The 19,469-nt window shown below is 42.9% G+C and overlaps 2 protein-coding genes across 9 annotated transcripts in view; one reads left to right on the top strand and one right to left on the bottom strand.

The window, feature by feature from the left end:
• Positions 1 to 7,110, bottom strand: part of USPL1 (ubiquitin specific peptidase like 1) — a 36,033-nt gene extending 28,923 nt beyond the window's left edge. The window contains exons 1-2 of the mRNA XM_084845447.1: positions 6,949 to 7,110; positions 1,218 to 1,352 (exon numbers count right to left, since the gene is read on the bottom strand). Coding sequence (XP_084701573.1) covers positions 1,218 to 1,352; positions 6,949 to 7,110 — 297 coding nt within the window. The remainder of the gene's footprint in view (positions 1 to 1,217; positions 1,353 to 6,948) is intronic.
• The window catches only part of HMGB1 (high mobility group box 1), a 33,796-nt gene continuing 15,734 nt past the window's right edge, over positions 1,408 to 19,469 (top strand). Inside the window, exons 1-4 of one of the 8 annotated variants that reach the window (XM_084842962.1) lie at positions 1,408 to 1,516; positions 2,111 to 2,236; positions 3,207 to 3,333; positions 7,555 to 7,715. The gene's annotated coding sequence lies outside the window, so the exon portion shown is untranslated. Of the gene's footprint in view, positions 3,503 to 7,554; positions 7,716 to 19,469 lie in introns of all 8 variants that reach the window. The other 7 variants (XM_084842961.1, XM_084842964.1, XM_084842968.1 and 4 more) reach the window with 7 other exon arrangements.

The raw sequence follows: 19,469 nt of genomic DNA, 5'->3' as shown, positions 1-19,469 counted from the left end.
CCCACTACCTCCCTAGGTAGTTGGTTTCATTGTCCTATTGCTCTAAAAGTCAGGAGGTTTTTCCTGATGTTCAGCCGGAATCTGGCTTCCTGTAACTTGAGCACATTATTCCGTGTCCTATACTCCAGGATGATCGAGAAGAGATCCTGGCCTTCCTCTCTGTGACAACCTTTCAAGTACTTGAAGAGCACTATCATGCTTCTCTTCTCAAGGCTAAACATGCCCAGTTCTTTCAGTCTCTCTTCATGGGGCTTTGTTTCCAGTCCCCTGATCATCTTTGTTGCCCTCCTCTGAACCCTCTCCAGTTTGTCTGCACCCTTTGGATTGATGGGCAACTGGTCTTTGTTAAGTGATCTGGAAGATACACCTACACTGCACCCCTTTGGCCAAATCATTAGTTCATACTTCTATACAGCTCTTTATTTATTTAAGAGAATTTATAGGCTACCCTTCCACCCTAGCTAGTGTTCAGGCTTTGAGGAGAAGAAACCCTAAAAATAGTCTAATGCTTTGATTACGGTTACATCCAGACCCTGAGTTCAAACCTGTTCCTTTAAAAGTTGCACAGAAAGTATACTGTCACCAGGCATAGGGATTTGTTTTTAAATCACACTGCAGTGACAGGAAAAGCAGTGTCTGCTAAAATTCTGCCTTCTGTATGTACACAGATCCTACACATATATGTACATATGTATATATGTATATATACTCAGAAGTAAGTTCTATGGAGTTCAATGGGGTTGGAAGAGTGCATAGGATTCCTGGATTCCTCTCAGGATCTGGGCCTGCTACCTGACATCACAATGACCACTTATGATTCGATGAACATGGTACAAGAACTCAATCCCGCACACAACCCCAGCCCTGTGGCTTCCCTGGGAACGGATTCACACATTAGTTACGCCCCTACACAGCATTTACCTCTTCTTAAGTATCAGCGCCCTGCACGGAGACAGCAAAATGAGTATCATCATGTGCAAGGCCACCCACGGCGCCCGCCCCAACGCGCACACGCAAAAGCAGTTGGATCCCCACGTGCAGATGGTCAGCCAGAAAGGCAGCAAATGTAAAGTCGTCACACTCATAGATGCCGATCGACACATCAGGATCAGCTCAACCCGAATCGGCCGCCATGCGTGCAGCGGTCCCCCGCCCGTCCGTCCGTCCGTCCGTCCCCCGGGAAGCTTGTACCCGGGACGGGTAAGGCCGTTACTCACCCTCCGGGCCCCGTTGCTCGAGGAAGGCAAAACTGGCGCCAGGTCAGGCCGAGAACAGCCCCACACCGGCTCCTCCGCCCACGTTAGGCGCACGTCCGGGCCGGCCGAGGCCTTGCGCAGCTTCCGGCGCGTCCTCTCGAAACCGTTCCCCGCTCAAAGCGGCCCGTGCTGCGGCTCGCTCCTCCTCCTCGCTGCGCGGCGAGGCGGGGTTGTGGGAATGGCAGCCGCCGGAGGCGCTGGCTATGGCTTGGGGTTTCTTTTCGCGTAGGTCAGGGCGGACGAGGTTCCCTCGTGTAGAGGTGTGTAAGAAAATTAGGGCGACGAGTATCTCAGCTTATAGATAGGGAGACCCCGAGCTGAGGGAAAGTGGGAGACCTCTTTTCTCCCCAAAAGAAAGCCGAAACGTTTCGTTCTATGGCGGAAACAGTTCCAAGTCCCCCTCACACAAACGCTTCCCTGAAGAAGGGTAGATTTGCCCCGGGTAGATTTACTTGGGAGTAGTTACTTCTGACTCGGAGGAAAGTTGTCCTTGCTGAATTGCTAGCTTGAGGCTGCAGTCCCGTACGCATTTACTTGGGAGTAATTCTGAATCGGTAATGTACAGGATTGCGTTGCAACTTCTGAGACATTTCGCGCCAAACATTTCCCTTGCTTGTTTTTTCCCCCTTGTTTGTTTCATAATCTGAAACCTGTTTCATTCCTATAAGGGTAATAACTCTGATTCCTAAGGTATGTCCTATGCACAGTACCTTATATAATTTGTACAGATACTAATATATAAAGAATGTGCACAGTACTCTTAAGGTACGTTTGTATAAATAGCACTACATAAACAAGCTAATCTTAAACACAACGTGACTTCACAGTTCATTCCTTCTTGTCTTGCTCTCCAGGCATAAGTTTCCAGAATAACTGGATAGTCCTTAAGCAGATACAAACCATTTAAGCGTTGCTCAGGAAATCTTTCTCATCAGAAGATTGGAAGTTAAAGCATTAATAGAATTTTTTGAACCGAGATGGTAGGTGAGAAATGTGACAGGGATCTTGATGTCTATTTAAACACCTGGTGCTTTTAGTTCTTGTAGATGCTTGGGTAATTTGTGTTCCATTGTTAAGCGACACCTTAACTAGAACTCCAGCATTGTGTCTTAAAAATAATGCTGATTAGAAACAAATACTGGGTTGGAGCCAAACTAAGGCTGCAGTTTTATATCTTTTTTTTCTAATCCCCATTGAACTTTATAGGGCTTACTTCTAAGTAGACATGCATAAGATTGCACAGCAAATTAGGTGAATTTGGGTCCCACTGAAAGTAATAGGACAAGTTAGCCATGGCTTAAGTCCCCTTGATTTAATTGGAAACTAGCCATTCAATCCTATGCATTTCTGCCAGGAATTTTTATGTAATAATAATACAAATTTATATTGCGTTCTATACGAGAGCACATTCCAATTAACCCCCCAAAATACAATAATATAAACAAAGTCGATAATTACACATTAAATAAACTACTAATCAAAATGTTAATTACTTACAACCAATCAGTTAAAACAACCAATATACCATCCTGCTAAATTTAGGATTAAGTTAGCCACCTCTGAATAAGTTACTCTTCGTAAAATAATTGTGCAATCCTGTGCATGTCTACTCAGAAGTAAGTCCCATTGGATTCACTGGGGTTTACTCTCCAGTAAATGGGTATAGGATTGCAGCTGAGTCTACTTGCTTTCCAGGGATAAAGTTGGGTGTGAATTCAACCATTCTGAATGAAAGCTATCTAATTTATTTAGGGATTTTTTAAAAACGGCGAAAGTTTGTTGCAAAAAAGGCTCAGACAACATATGTTTTAAATGGTCAAGATGTAAGCAAGGGACTTTATTTTAAAGATTTACATCACTCTTAACATTTTGGGAGGAACACTTATTTTGATATACTAATCTGTACAAATGAAGGTGAAGGTGTCCCCAACCAGTCGTGTCCGACTCTAGGGTGCGGTGCTCATCCCCGTTTCTAAGCCGAAGAACCAGCGCTGTCCGAAGACGCTTCCGTGGTCATGTGGCCGGCATGACTGAACACCGAGGTGCACGGAACGCTGTTACCTTTCCCGCCGAAGCGGTACCTATTTATCTACTTGCAATTTCTTGCTTTCGAACTGCTAGGTTGGCAGGAGCTGGGACTGAAGACAGGAGCTCACTCCGTCACGCGGCACTCGGGTCTACACAGATATTTATCATACTTTCTTCTACTGATTTCCAGGAAGATAGATGGTTCTTGCAGCCCATGTGTAAGACCAGTCAACCCCTTGGCCAAAAATTTCATATTCTCTATATGTGTGTGACTGCATATATGCAAAGTTCTGACTCTTGTGCTGCAGTGGTTATGACTTTATATCACGACCTCAGACTGTACTTTAGGGTTAGCTCTTTTTCTTGAGTGCCTTTAACAGCTGCATGATAGGCAGAATCCAACACAGAGGCTGCTACTCTCCCCTGCCCCAGTGAGGGGAAAGTTGAATTTTTGCCTGTTGTGTAGTTGTAGGCCCAGATTATATGTCAATGTGAAAAGGGACTACCTAGTGTGATCTTTGTGTTTTGATGCGCATATGTGATAATGTGTAAATAGGTAACACCCATTACAATTAATATGTCAGTACTGAACTGAAGCTGATTTTTGGATTCCCCGTTTTTCATGTCTTAATAATACTACTAACTACTCCAAAATGTCTGGATAGGCAGATTTTTCCTGGGAAAGTTAGAGAATGCATTCTAGGGACTCTTGCCTGGATTCCACAAGGACATCTCTGCTGATTTGTCAGCAGGGAATCTAAATTAATCTAAGCCAACATGAAAGGTGATTTTTTTTCCTTTTCAGAAAACCCACAAACAAAATTGCTTAAATTTGTTCACTGTACTTCCGTCATTCTTAGTCATCATTTTCAAGGCCAATAATACATCCAAGAACAACTCTAACATCTCATTAGGTTTTGAAATTGGGCCAGCAAGAGTACACTCTAATTCAGGTGATATGCAGAAAGAAGTCCCATTGTGTTCAGTAAGGCTGCAATCTTATGCACATTTACCTGGGAGTAAATCCAGTTGAACACAATGGGACTTTTTCCTTTGTAAACATGTATAGGATGGTACAGTTAAATCTACCTCCCTTTTGATGGTAATTGCATCTTAAATGGTGAAACTGTTAACAATGCTGTTGAACTAGATTAATTAAATGGCTATTTTGTTATCTTCATTTTAAAATTACAGTTTACTCTACACTGCTTTTATTTAATCTCTTGGAAATAACATTTCCTGATGTATATGTTGAGATGTACTTGTATGGCACATTGTAGCATTTTAAAGGTACAATCCAGCATGGCTGGCTGGGGAATGCTGGGAATTGTAGGGCTTTTTTCTGTCTAAACATGCATAGGATTGCACCCTAAAATGTCTGACACTAATTTGGGAAGCTGCCAAGTTATACATGAAAATAAATTTTAAGTCCTTCTGACATTCAAATAACTTAGTACTGTATTGTCTATAAAACCAAACCCCATAAATGGATTCCAGACTTCTGCATTGGTTGGTTAACGTCGGTTGGTTAATTTTGTTTAATAGGTGCTCTTTATGATGTCTGGTGGTTGAACTGCAAGTATTTCAATGAGGGGGTGATTGTGAATCATCCCAGTACTATTCTGGAACATAAATTATATGCCAATTATTAGGAAATCCAATGTCATATTAGAAAATGTATGTTTGTTGTGGGGCAATAAAAACGTAAGAGCCATGCTGGATCAAACCAAGGGTCCATCTAGTCCAGCGTTCTGGTCAAACAGTAGCCAGCTGTCGACAGCAAACCCACAAGCAGGACATGAGTGCAACAGCACTCTCCTGAACCTTTTCATTGATGAAGGTACTGAAGTAATGACAGGTTACTTGTTTTACTTTTTTTAGGCTTAATCACCAGAGTGTTCCTGTTTAAAAGTATGATTCCAGACAGGCTTTTAAAAGAGACAACTTTTTAGCATTACAAGTTTAGTTCTGAATTATTAAAGATACACAGAAGGAAATGTCTCTTGTGTTAAATAATAAGTCCAAAGGAACATTTGGAAAACATTGAGAAACACTGTGCTTCAAGATAATTTCAAATCAAATACCTGTGTAAAAGCTTTGATACCGTGAAGTAAACAAATTTAAGGTAACTTAACTTAATGGCAGAACAATTCCAACTCCCATATCCAGTTTGCTGGACGAGGTTAGGATTAAGCAAAGGTGCCCTTCCAGAGGAGAGGAACTCCACTGCTGCAAGGCCCCCCACTGTGCCCGATGTAGAACGCTCCCACTGGCAGTGTTCCAGCTGGCAGTAGCAAGCATAAGGTCCCAAAATGCGGCATTGTGGGGACAGGAGGAGCCAGCTTTGAATTTGCCTGGAGCTGGCATAGCTGACTCCCTCACCCAATTGGGGAGAAATGTGAAATAAAAAGTTCTGCTGAGTTTAAAAGCCCAGTAAAATCACCACTCCTGCACCTTCTTCCCTGGCTTGCACAAGCTGGCAGGGCTTGGGACAAGGAGGTAGATTTACTCCTCCTCATTACCACTTGAGATTGCACTGTAAGAAGCGTGATTCTTCTGTGTCTGAAAATGGGTTTTTAATTTTTTTTTCTTTTGCTTGAATCCTGTACCCACTTTCCTGGGATTAAGGGAGCAATCCTACTGGGATAGGTGGTTGCCTCCGGACTCGGAGGCGACCCCCTATCCAATGCAGGGCAGGAGAAGCGCGGAGGGGATCTCCCCTCTGCACTTCAGCCGCCCTGCATTTGTGGCTAGACAGCGGATTTCGAGTGGCTAGCCACGGGAAGGCAGAGCGGGGGAAGCGGCTGCCGGACAACACATAGGATGTGTCGTACTGGCATTTTCGCCTTCCGTGCCCCGGAACACCCCATTTTCGCCTCTCCATGCTCCTCTTAGAATAGTGCAGGGCTATTCTGAGCTGCCTGGAATATCCTCTGGCCGTCTAGCCACTGACTAGCGGCCATAGGATTGCTCCCTAAGTTTCTTTGAACTCAATAGGACTTGCTTCTAAGTAGATATCTATAGGATTGCACAGGAAATCATCAGTGGACCTCAACTTTAGCATGGAATAAGGAGTGTATGATTTCTCCAGAGGAAGGTTAAAGGCAGCAGCGGCACAAGATGACCTGCCACCTCAGGCAGGAGGATGCAAGATGATGCCTCCCCCCCACCCCTGATGAGAGATCGGGCAGGGGGTCCCTCCAGAGAGGTGGCCAGGCCTGAATTCCACACTTTGAGGGGTCCTTCCTCAAAATGCGGCACTGTAGGTGGCCCTGGAGGCTGCCTGTATGGGCGACCTCTGTACAGGCAGTCTGCAGGGCCATCCCTCAGTGCTGTACTTTGAGGAAGGATCCCTCAAAGTACAGCATTTAGGTCTGGACGCCTCTTCGGAGAGGCTGCCCACCCGATCTCTCATCCGGGATTACTCTTCCAGAGTGAGAGATCGGGGGAGGCCGCCTCTCCGAAGAGGTGCGTTGGCTACTTTGTGCAACTGACGCAGCTCTCCAGAGAGGCCACTTACCCACGTGATCTCTTGTTTGGGCATACTCATAAAGCGAGAGATTGGGCAGGCTACTTCTCCAGAGAGCCGACCTGCCCAGTCTCTCACTCTGAGTCCTCTCCCAAGCAAGAGATTGGTCGGACAGTCTCTGGAAAACCCACCCACCTGATGTCTTGCTTTGTGAGATAGCTCAGAGTGAGAGATTTGTGTGGAGGTGGCTTGTCCTCCAAGGAGCCCTGCTTGCCACTCTTCCACTGTGGCATTCACGGCTGCCGTGCCCACAAGGGCCTCCCGATCTGCTGCCCGAGCAGGGGCTTCACCCTGCATCGCAAGGAGGGCCAGCCCTGGTTAAACACCTTGGACAGTTTGGTTGGCAGGATCTTCTGAAGTTCTCCAGACATTTTTCTTGCTGTCTTTCTCAATAGACTTACTGTGCCAAGCTGGCTAGACAGCTTCCTTGGGTGTATAAAACAAAACAGAAAGTTCGGGCATTTAAAAAAAATAAAAGTAAATAGATTTAATTAAATATGAGACTCTTTTGTTCCCCTGAAAGAGGGTCTAGATCTTTTGAGGGACAGTGATGTGCATACCAAGTTTCATTTTGATAGCGGAACAATCAAGGGAAATGTCACATTACAAACAAAGAGTACTAAATGAGCAAATTAAATTAAGGCTTGACTTTGCTCAGCTAGAATACTGAACATAATGTAATCTACTTTCATATGGGTTTACAAAGCTAAAAGGATACTTACAATTTTTATTTTCTTCCAGTTGGCAGTAGTTGTGTGGAACAATTTCTCTAATGTCACACTCATCATGCCGTTTGGAGCTCCGTATGCTATAGGAAAGATCTGCAGAATTAAGGCAATTGTAAAGAATGACTTTTGCCAGGAAATAGTTTAGAGAACAGAGCAGCTCTTGGTCAAGTTCAGGTAAGTCTCATTCCTTCCAGTACTCAACTTGTCTGATCCCAGGCCTATCAACTTGGAAGTAAGGAAGTAATGAAATTTCTGCAAACAGGCAGAGCAGTCCTAAGTGAGGCCCTTCTCAGGGGAATGGAACAGCTTTAGCTCTAGCTGAACCAAAGCCGGCTCTTATTTGTCCCTGAAATACCCCCATTTTGGGGCATGTCACTGACAGTGGGAGAACTGCTGGTATTCACATCTCACCCGTGGAGTGCTCTGAGGGTGCAGTGGGGCCTCTGCTATGGTGGACCCCTCTTGCTGGCAGAGATTAGTGGAGGGGCATGTGGTTAAGACGCTGAACTACAGACTGGAAGGTCAGCAGGATAGCAGTCCGAGAACCAAGTGTTGTGTGACGGAGTGAGCTCCCGTCTTCAGTCCCAGCTTCTGCCAACCTAGCAGTTCGAAAGCAAGAAATTGCAAGTAGATAAATAGGTACCGCTTCGGCGGGAAAGGTAACAGCGTTCCGTGCATGTCGGTGTTCAGTCACGCCGGCCACATGACCACGGAAGTGTCTTCGGACAGCGCTGGCTCTTCGGCTTAGAAATGGAGATGAGCACCACACCCTAGAGTCAGACACGACTGGTTGGGGACACCTTTTTTTACCTTTATCTCCATGGTATCCTATTTCCCCCGTAGTCAAGGGGGGCGGGAATTGTACCTGAAGTATACGAGTGAGTGAGTGTGTGTGTGTGTGTGTGTGTATAAATGTCTCTCACCAAATGGCCAAACAAGGATTTATGTTCAGTGGCTTTCAGGACATATGAAATTTTGAAGGTGTCAGTTGAGGCAGGGGGAGGAAATTGGTCTGCTTGAATTGTTAGCATTTCTTGAAACGGCTACTTTCTTTGGCAATGATAGAACTTGAGTGATAGGTATGCTGAGTGAAGGCAGTGCCAAGCCCTTAGTAGAGTAATTCCTACTGCTACTTCAGTGGACTAACAAGATCTTACAGTGCACTCCTGTACATGTCTACTCAGAAGTATGCCTCATTGAGTTCAATAGGACTTACTCCTGGGTAAGTGTGTATAGAATTACAGCCTTACTCAGTTGATTGTATTACTTTTAATTGGTCAAAGCTGCATAAGTCTGCATATGAATAAAACCATACTTTTGAAGAAAGAAAAATACTTTGTTTTTAGATGTTGTCTGTAGCATCATGCACCATTTTAGAGACATTCCCTCCTGTTTGTAAGAGGGAATGGGAAATGCCTCTTTTAAAAATTGTAGCTGAGGGTGTATTGTGCACACTCATTTACATATCTAGTTTAAAATATATTACTGACTGTTGTAAGGTTGCTTCCAAGCTTTATTATTATATAACATAATTTCATATTATTATTATTATCATCATCATCATCATCATCATTACTATAAGACTACTTAGTAAGATTTTTGGTTGGTTAAACTGTTAAGCTTTATTATTACTATTATATTTAACTTAAGGGCAATATATAGTTACTGGGAATGAATTGTAGGCCTGCTTCCTTGTTATAAGACTGATGATATATTGAAATGTAAGGTTGATTATTCAGTTGTAATATTGTTAATGTTATAGGTAGAGTTTGTAAAGGAGAATGGGATCTGAAGCCTGTGTGTACTGGAGTTTAAATTTAACCATTTAAAAAAGAAAAAGAAAAAAATTACTCTTTTTTTCTTCTTCTTTTCCTTTCTTCTCCTTTTCATTATTGTTGTGTCTTCCTAAGAATATTGTATTGTTGGGAAATTGTAGTTATTGATCAGGTTGTTGGTATTGTTTATTTCATTTATAAAGACAAAAATAAAGTATTTTTTTTTAAATGTAGCTGCCATTTCTAACTTTTATAATTACTCTTATTGATTAACCTTAAAATATTTTGTCCAGTTATTCAGGGACACCTTTTTAGTTGATCCAAAGACTTTTAGTCAATTAATCAGTGAAATTAATTACGTATTGTAGCCCTAATTACTCATATTTAAAATTTAATGTTACATTTAATCTTTGAGCTGAAATTCTGATTCTCCAGAATCGGGCCTCTGGCAAATATGAACCCATTAAATTACACATTATATCTTTAACTTTCTTGTGCCCCGCAGATTCTGTTGCGCAAGCGGTGGGTCCCACCAATTTTGTTGCACAAGCAGGACCCACCACCTGCACAACAAATATTTAGTGCTTCCCAGAGGAAGCCCTGAAACAAGCGGAAACACTTGTTTATCAGTTGGGACAGGTTGGCAGACCTCCCTTATGTGAGCTCCACCAACTTGCCCATTCCAGAAACTTGTGTTTTCGTTTGTTTCCAGCTGGGCCCAAAAGCTTTAAACCTTTGTTCTGCAAGTGGTGGGTGCCGCTTGTGGACAGGAATTGGTGAGGTGCAAGAAAATTGGTGGTGGTGTAAGTGCCCCATTGGACTCTGCCTAAGGTGTTTATTGTTACACAGCCTTTATTTCCCAAATGATTTCTATAAACTATGTAATAAGACTTTTATAAAAAGACGAAGATGTAAAATTATTGGAACTTTATTTGATTTGTACCCTGCCTTTCTACAAAGAAAAATGGCACTCAAGAAATCATAAACCTATGGAGGATTTTTTTTAATCCTCTCTGTAAGATTCCCAGCATAGTTATTTATCCCATTCCTTATTACAATTATTGATATAGTGTATTTTTTTACTGATACACATTTAGAGATGCTCCAAGTCATGCTCAGTTTCCCAACATGTGAGCAGAGTCACCATATGGAAGAAAATGTGCATTCTTGACAGTTTGGGTTTTGTTCTGTTGAGTTCTGTGTTTCTGGGCTTGTTCTGGTTAGATGCTGTAGCAGTCAATTAATGTAGTTCTAATCTAAAACCCACATGTGAAAGAAACACTAGGTTATTCTGCCACTGCCACCAGATGTGACGGAACAGCATGTGGGTTATCCCGTCTGTTTCTGTTTGTCTAAATTAACTTTGAGGCTTGGGCCTATAGAGCACACTGCCGCAGTTTTTAATATAGTTAATTAGACCTCACTATTTGGGAATGCTGCCTTAACTATAAAAACTTTTAACTGCTGCAACTAGAATATGCCCTCTGTACTTAAAAGAAACTCAGTTGCCTGGTTCCCATGGCATAGGATTGACACCACCACTACCGACAACCTTTCAAAATGAAGAAAAAATAAGATGTTCATTAATGGAAATTATTTACAGAAGTGAATGAAATGTCACTCTTTCCCAGCTAAATAAAATCTCAATAGTTTTTCCTTCAGACCAGTTTTCCCTAAATTCCACCCCACAAACAGGAACAGGTTTAGGAGGTTCCTAAGCTTCCTTACAGACAGGAATAGGTGCTGTTGGCCATTTATATTGTACAGCAGTCTTCCTCCGCCTCCAGTTCTTCCTGCTTCTTCTGGCTTCTAGGATGATTCAGATATTTTAGGGACTAGTTTCTGATGTTCCCTCTGGTCAGATATAAAATAGGAACCTAATATATATAATGTATAACTTGGTTTGCTCAAAAAATTATCAAGTTTGGTATATTAAATTTAAAAGTAAAGTTTTTTCAGACAGTGGCCCAGTTCGCACAATCACCTTAGCTCAAACAAGCCACAGTGCCATCTGCCTAATTACCTGTCCAGCTGCGGCTTGCCTTGTTGTCTGAACCTGGGCAGCATGGCTTGTTAGAAGGGGAAACAACCCTCAAATAACTTTTGACAAAGTGCCCCATGATATCCTGATGAGCAAACTAGCTCGAAGTGGGCTAGATGAAACAACGATCATGTGGATCCACAGTTGGCTACAGAATCGGACCCAAAGAGTGCTTATCAATGGGACCTTCTCAAGCTGGGGAGAGGTAACGAGTGGGGTACCGCAGGGCTCAGTCCTGGGCCCAGTGCTCTTCAATATTTTTATTAATGACTTGGAGGAGGAGATGCAGGGAATGCTGATCAAATTTGCAGATGACACAAAATTGGGAGGGATAGCTAATACTTTGGAAGACAGAAACAAAATTCAAAGTGATCTGGATAGACTGGAGTGCTGGGCAGAAAACAACAGAATGGCATTTAATAGGGACAAATGCCAAGTTCTGCACCTAGGAAAAAGAAACCAAATGCACAGTTACAAGATGGGGGATACGTGGCTCAACCACACTACGAGCGAGAAGGATCTTGGAATTGTCGTCGATCACAAGCTGAATATGAGCCAACAATGTGATGTGGCTGCAAAAAAGGCAAATGCTATTTTGGGCTGCATTCATAGAAGCATCGCTTCCAAATCCCGGGAAGTACTAGTTCCCCTCTACTCAGCACTGGTTAGGCCTCATCTGGAGTACTGTGTCCAGTTCTGGGCACCACACTTTAAGAAGGATGCAGACAAGCTGGAGAGGGTTCAAAGGAGGGCAACAAAGATGATCAGGGGACTGGAAACAAAGCCCTATGAAGAGAGACTGAAAGAACTGGGCATGTTTAGCCTTGAGAAGAGAAGACTGAGGGGAGATATGATAGCGCTCTTCAAGTACTTGAAAGGTTGTCACAGAGAAGAAGGCCAGGATCTCTTCTCGATCATCCCAGAGTGCAGGACACGGAATAATGGGCTCAAGTTACAGGAAGCCAGATTCCGACTGAACATCAGGAAAAACTTCCTGAGTGTCAGAGCAATACGGCAATGGAACCAATTACCTGGGGAGGTGGTGGGCTCTCCCACACTGGAGGCCTTCAAGACGAGGCTGGACAGCCATTTGTCAGGGATGCTCTGACTTGGATTCCTGCATTGAGCAGGGGGTTGGACTCGATGGCCTTGTAGGCCCCTTCCAACCCTACTATTCTATGATTCTATGATTCTATGAACTCATGGCCTGTTGCTTGTTTACACTACAGTGATCGTGTGAACCAAGCCACTAATTGCAAACTTACTAAATGACTTTACTTTTAAAAGTTTCTAATTTTTAAAGATAATTTTATGAGCAAACCAAGTCATACATAATGTAATATATGTTCTTAAAGCAGCCTTCCCCAACCTGGTGCCCACCAGATGTTTTGAACTACAACACCCAGCATTCCTAATCATTGGCACTGCTGCCTGAGGCAGATGTGAACTGAAGTCCAAAATATCTGGAGGGCACCAGGTTGGGGAAGGCTGTCCTAAAGCAACAAAGTGACTTTAGATTTGTGAAGTGTGCTAAAAAAAAAAAAGTATTGCTTATATTTTTCAATTTTTCCCAAATTTCTGTGTCCCCCCTCAACCCAGGTTTTTTTCCACTGCTTCAGAATTTCTGGACATTTTACATTTCTTGTAAGGGGTGGGTGGGGGGGCTAGACTTTGCCACTTTGTTCCACAGGATCCAAACTCTTCCTCAGATTAACAGCTGCTCTGGAATTGTTCAATATTTGAACAAGCAAGTAAGTTTTTATGGAGTTTGACTCTGAGTAGGGAAGCTTTCTCCTGATGGGTTTCTCTCAGCCCTTGCTCTGCTACACTCAGGCTGAAAGCCTTCCCTTGGTTTCTTCTTCAAGGGCTTCTCTAAACCTCCTGGCTCTTGGAAATAAAGAGAAAAGGGTTCATTTCATCAGATATTGTATAAGACTAAGCATTTCCTCTGAATGAACTGATTATTTTGCCCCTGAAGGAAAATCATAGGAACTAAGAAGAGCCATGGTGGATGAGACCAAGGGTCCTACTAGTCCAGTATTCTGTTTACACAGTGGCCGACCTGCTGCCAGTGGGAAACCCACAAGTAGGCAATAGCACCCTCCTGCTCATGTACCCCTGCATACTGCCTCTGATACTGGAAGTAATATATAGCTCTCATGAATAGTAGTCTTGCCTTGAAATTGCAGAGATGACTTAGTGGATAAAGTAGCAGTTACAGGAACTCTGGGGGAAAGTGACCATGTTGTACTTGAGTTCTTGGTTCTAAGGGAAGCAAAAGCTGAGTGTAGTCAAACGCGTACCCTGGATTTTAGGAAAGCTGATTTTCATAAACTCAGAACAATGATCAGTAAGGTCCCATGGCAAGCGACGCTAACGAGAAAAGGAGTCCAACATGGGTGGGAGCTTTTAAAAAAGGAAATTCTCAAGGCACAATCACAAACAATTCCAACAAGAAGAAAAGGTGGAAGACAACAGAAGAAGCCAATGTGGCTTCACAAAAAGCTTAGTGATGACCTGAAAACAAAAAAGGACACATATAGGAAGTGGAAAGAAGGCCAAGTAACAAAGGAAGAGTACAGGCAGGTAGCACAGAATTGCAGGGGTGGCGTCAGGAGGGCTAAAGCTGAGAACAAGCCAAGGTTAGCGAGGGATGCTAAAAACAACAACAAGGCTTTCTTCAGCTATGTTCATAGTAAAAGGCAGAGGAAAGAAATGGTGGTTCAGCTATTAAATAAGGATGGCAAAACGATAACAGATGACAAAGAAAAGGCAGAGGTGCTCAATTCCAACTTTGGCTCAGTCTTCTCCCAAAAGAGGGGCTATGACCCCCCCTAGCAAAGGCGAAGTACAGGCTGAAGGGGCAGGATTGCAGCTTGAGATCGATAGGCATATGGTCAAGGAACACTTAATTACTTTGAATGAGTTCAAATCTCCAGGGCCAGATGAACTGCATCCTAGAGTAATAAAGGAACTAGCAGAAGAACTCTCAGAACCGCTGTCTATTCTCTTTGAGAAATCATGGAGGACGGGGGAAGTGCCAGATGACTGGAGGAGGGCTAATGTTGTCCTTATCTTCAAAAAGGGTAAAAAGGAGGAACCTGGGAACTACAGACCAGTCAGTCTGACATCAATCCCAGGGAAAATTCTGGAGCAGATGATAAAGCAATCCTTCTGGAAGCACCTTGAAAACAATACAGTGATTACTTGAAGCCAACATGGATTTGTCAAAAACAAGTCCTGCCAGACAAATCTGATCTCATTTTTTGATCAAGTCACCTCCCTTGTGGACCGTGGGAATGCTGTAGACATCATATACCTCGACTTCAGCAAAGCTTTCGACAAAGTGCCCCATGATATCCTGATGAGCAAACTAGCTCAGAGTGGGCTAGATGAAACAACGATCCGGTGGATCCACAGTTGGCTACAGAATCAGACTCAAAGAGTGCTTATCAATGGGACCTTCTCAAACTGGGGAAGGGTAATGAGTGGGGTACCGCAGGGCTCAGTCCTGGGCCCAGTGCTCTTCAACATTTTTATTAATGACTTGGAGGAGGAGGTGCAGGTAATGCTGATCAGATTTGCAGATGACACAAAATTGGGCAGGATAGCTAATACTTTGGAAGACAGAAACAAAATTCAAAGTGATCTGGATAGACTGGAGCGCTGGGCAGAAAACAACAGAATGACATTTAATAGGGATAAATGCCAAGTTCTGCACCTAGGAAAAAGAAACGAAATGCACAGTTACAAGATGGGGGATACGTGGCTCAACCACTCTACAACCAAGAAAGATCTTGGAATTGTTGTAGATTACAAGCTGAATATGAGCCAACAATGTGATGTGGCTGCAAAAAAGGCTAATGCTCTTTTGGGCTGCATTAATAGAAGCATAGCTTCCAAATCCCGGGAAGTACTAGTTCCCCTCTACTCAGCACTGGTTAGGCCTCATCTCGAGTACTGTGTCCAGTTCTGGGCACCACACTTTAAGAAGGATGCAGACAAACTGGAGAGGGTTCAGAGGAGGGCAACGAAGATGATCAGGGGACTGGAAACAAAGCCCTATGAAGAGAGACTGAAAGAACTGGGCATGTTTCGCCTTGAGAAGAGAAGACTGAGAGGAGATATGATAGCACTCTTCAAGTACTTGGAAGGTTGTCACAGAGAGGAAGGCCAGGATCTCTTCTTGATCATCCCAGGGGGCAGGACATGGAATAATGGGCTCAAGTTACAGGAAGCCAGGTTCTGGCTGAACATCAGGAAAAACTTCCTGACTGTTAGAGCAATACGACAATGGAACCAATGACCTAGGGAGGTGGTGGGCTCTCCCACACTGGAGGCGTTCAAGACGAGGTTGGACAGCCATCTGTCAGGGATGCTCTGACTTGGATTCCTGCATTGAGCAGGGGGTTGGACTCGATGGCCTTGTAGGCCCCTTCCAGCCCTACTATTCTATGATTCTATGAAATATATTGCCCCCACAATAAACTGATTTCTGTGCCTTTGAGGTCTCCCCCCCACCCACCCCCGTACCTATGTGTTCCCTCACTTCTTTCTGCTGGCTTTTGAGGCCAAAGCTGAGGTCAGTTTCAGCCTTTAAAACTCATGAGCTGACTTCATAGGAAGGCAAAAGCTCCAACTGCTTAAACTTAGAGCAGCTTAAATTAGAACTGAACAATTCTGTGGGACCTATAATGGAGCACACTTATGTTTATGGCATGGGAATTTTGGTCGCATTTTGGTTTGAATCCCTAAGGAGCAATTTATGCTTCATGTGACAGACAACTGCACTCTTGTGCACCACTTGTTCACTGCTGAATACTGATGAAATTTGGTGGGGACCCCGACATAGCTGAGGAGTCATGACAATTCGTGACTTATGATCAATATGCTAGGTTTTATTCAGGTTGCATTGTTATATTGTGGTTTTAAGGCTTTTATATCTTATATTGTTTTATTGTGTGCTTTTTCATTTTATTTTTGCGTGCTTTTTTATTTTATTTTTTGTGAACCTCCCAGAAAGCTTTGGCTATTGGGTGGTATAGAAATAAATAAATAAAATAAAGGCACAATCCTATGGCCGCTAGACACTGTTTAGAGGGCCATAGAATATCTGGTTTTCCAGGATCCAACATCGGGAGCCTGCGCTCCATGGTCGGTTCCCAAAAAAATACCTCCTCCCACTTCTGCGCTGCCTCAGAGGAACAGCCCCATGCTCTGCACTTGCAAGAGGAGCGTGGAGCGGCCAGAAAGGGGAGTTCTGGGGTGGGGAGGGCAGAAATGCCTCTATGACACATCCAATGTGTCATATAGCAGCCTCCTCCCCTGCTTTGCCCTCCCGTGGCTAGATAGCTGCAATTGGCTGTCTAGCCGAAAATGCAGGGCAGGAGGCGCGCGGAGGGAATGATCCCCTCTGTGCTTCTCCTGCCCTGCATTGGATAGGCGGTTGCCTCTGAGTTCGGAGGCAGCTGCCTATCTGAATAGGATTGCACCCTAAATATTATGGTGTTCCTGGGGGATGTGATACACAACTGCTGCTTAAAACATATTGGCCCTTGGATAGTTTTGTCTGTCTTGAGTATGGTAGAGCATTGAGCACCTCTTTATTTGGTATGTTCAGGCCACTATTTGTGTGTGATTAAATCAAATCATATGTAATGAAAAAAGATTCATTATTAATTAATGTATATCTAGTTGTATAATGAGATCTCTGGAGATGTAAATATTAATGTATTAATTTCTTCATGATGACCTTCTAATCTTGGTAGATGAATCCTATATATTTTATGCTTTTTCTGCATACCAGGTAATGGGTTGGATCTAGACTTCGTTATCCTCGGAGTAGTCGCACTGAAATCAGTGGGACTGCTCTGTGACTAAATCTGGATCCAACCTACTGTCTTTCAGAAAATGATCAGCGTGTTTTAGGGGCAAACTACATGTTGTGTGTAATGAAGCCCTCATTTTTTTCTCTAGGAAAAGCAGAATATGTGACTTGAAAAATCTGGTTGGCAGATTATTCAGCAAAATTCTCTTGGGTGGCTTCACCTATCTCGAAGTGTAAAGCCAAAACATTTACTATCAAGAAACTTTTATAAAAGTAGTTTGATCAAAATAAGAGCTTTCTAGAATGTGTGGCTGTCATTTACTAAGTGACAACAATTAATTTCCCCTTTTCCTACTGATATTTTTTTATACGTCCTCTGTTCTACAGTATATCCATATATATGGGCTATACTGTAATGGTTATCTTTTATTTGAAAATTATAGTAATTTATGTGAAATTCCTGTCATGAATTATTCTGCAGTTTCAAGAAGCATTACTTATTAGGTGATGATGGGCAAAAGAGAACTCAAACTAATTTGTCAAGTATCCATCCTTTACATTTGTGTTTTATGTATACTCAACAGAATTAAGTATAGACCAGAAATGTGAACCACAAGTTTATATGTTAATTGGACTTCATATAATTTTCCTTGCATGGGCCCAGCTTTGCAGACTGCAAGCACCACGTGTAGAGAATTCATAAAGTCAATCCTTATTCACATAACTATTCTCACCTTATACAAATGCAAGACAAGCCACATGGAAGCTCTATGTAAATCGAACAGACACATTATTTTGTAATGTGCAAGTCTTATAGTAGCATCTACCTTTTCCTAAATTTCTTCATCTCTGTTTCCAATATTCTCTTCTCAGTCTGAGGTGACCAGTAATTATTTTAATTAAAGGTGAGTTCATGCCTGCTGCTTTGTGACTTGATTACAGTGATAACTTCTGTAGAGTCTAATTGATAGTCTGGGTATGCTAGATGCTGTAGCTTAGTGGGCATTGATGTATTCGGAAATCTCTGTTGGAAATCCATTGAGAGCCCATGTAAGAGCAGTGTGTGTATGGGGTGGGGGGTCGGGGGGCGACATGTGTAACAGCCATTATTGGTCAAACACATCACATGAAGTTTTCATGCTTCTCTCTGTTTCTTCTGGTGTGAATGGTGTTGCAGAGAAATAGAAACAGGCATGAGGGAACCCCAGGGTTTGGAGAAGTACAAAAAAAATCTTTATTGGGAAAAAACCTAATGGGCTGGGGACCAAAAACAGCCCGATAAGGACTGAGTGTGCTCAGTGGGCACAGAATTCTGACTGGAAGGGGGGAAATGGAAAACTGAGGGGGCATTCAGACAGAGGGGTCCTAGTGCTAACTGTCAAAGGCCTTGTGCAGCTATTCCATCTTTTCCTCAACTAATTTTTTCTGGTAAGAAGAAGGATGGAAGAATTTTTGGGAAAACACAGGAGGGTTGCAAATCGAAGCCAGTGTTGTCTGGATCCCCTGTAAAATTCTGTGTCTGCGACAGGGTGATTGTATGATAAAAGCCTCATTTGGAAGCACCCAGTCTGGGAAGAGAAATGGAATGGAGTATCCTGGAGAAAAGCACTGAACAAGAACACTGCAATGTTTTGTTGGGGTTCCATTTGTTTCACCTAAAGCACAGTGGTTTCCAATTAAAATAATGTGTGTTGAGCATTGAATGTTGAGTGGCATGTGTGTGTAAATTGTCCCTATTGCCCCTGTGTAGACTGCTAATTTCTTTGTCATGCACTGTTTCCTTTTAAGCTCTTTCATAAAGATAGCAACTTCATTTGGTCTTGTCCACCTCTTCTTTGAGCAGCTTACTAATTTCTCTGTAGAGAAACTTGCATAGCTCATGAGATAGGTAGATGCACAATCGGAATACCCACAACTGATATTGATATTTGTGGGGAGGAAAAAAGTGCCAAGAATAAGCTAAAAATTAAGTGTTTAGTTGGTGGCTAAATTTACTTCTGAAGTTAAATTAGCCATTCATCTGCTAACCTAGCTTTTTATCATTCATTTAATCACCATCTTTCCTGTACACAACACAAAATCAGCTCTGCGAGGCTCTTTCATAGACCTGATTTAGGCTGCAATCCTAAATGTTTTGGGCTCAGTGGAACTTACTTCTGAGTAAATATGCATAGGATTGAACTGTAACATGTGAATTTCCCCAAGTGTGCTTACTAGTGAAACCCATTAAATCTGTGACAAATACATATGCTAAACAAATCTACTTCCAAATAAATATGCAAAGG

This window comes from Heloderma suspectum, chromosome 3, assembly GCF_057233095.1.
Source record: "Heloderma suspectum isolate Gila_16-S chromosome 3, 16-S_ref, whole genome shotgun sequence".
NCBI classification, from domain to species: domain Eukaryota; kingdom Metazoa; phylum Chordata; class Lepidosauria; order Squamata; family Helodermatidae; genus Heloderma; species Heloderma suspectum.
The sequence above is the reverse complement of the archived record's forward strand: the minus strand, read 5'-3'. Positions and strand labels throughout refer to the sequence as shown.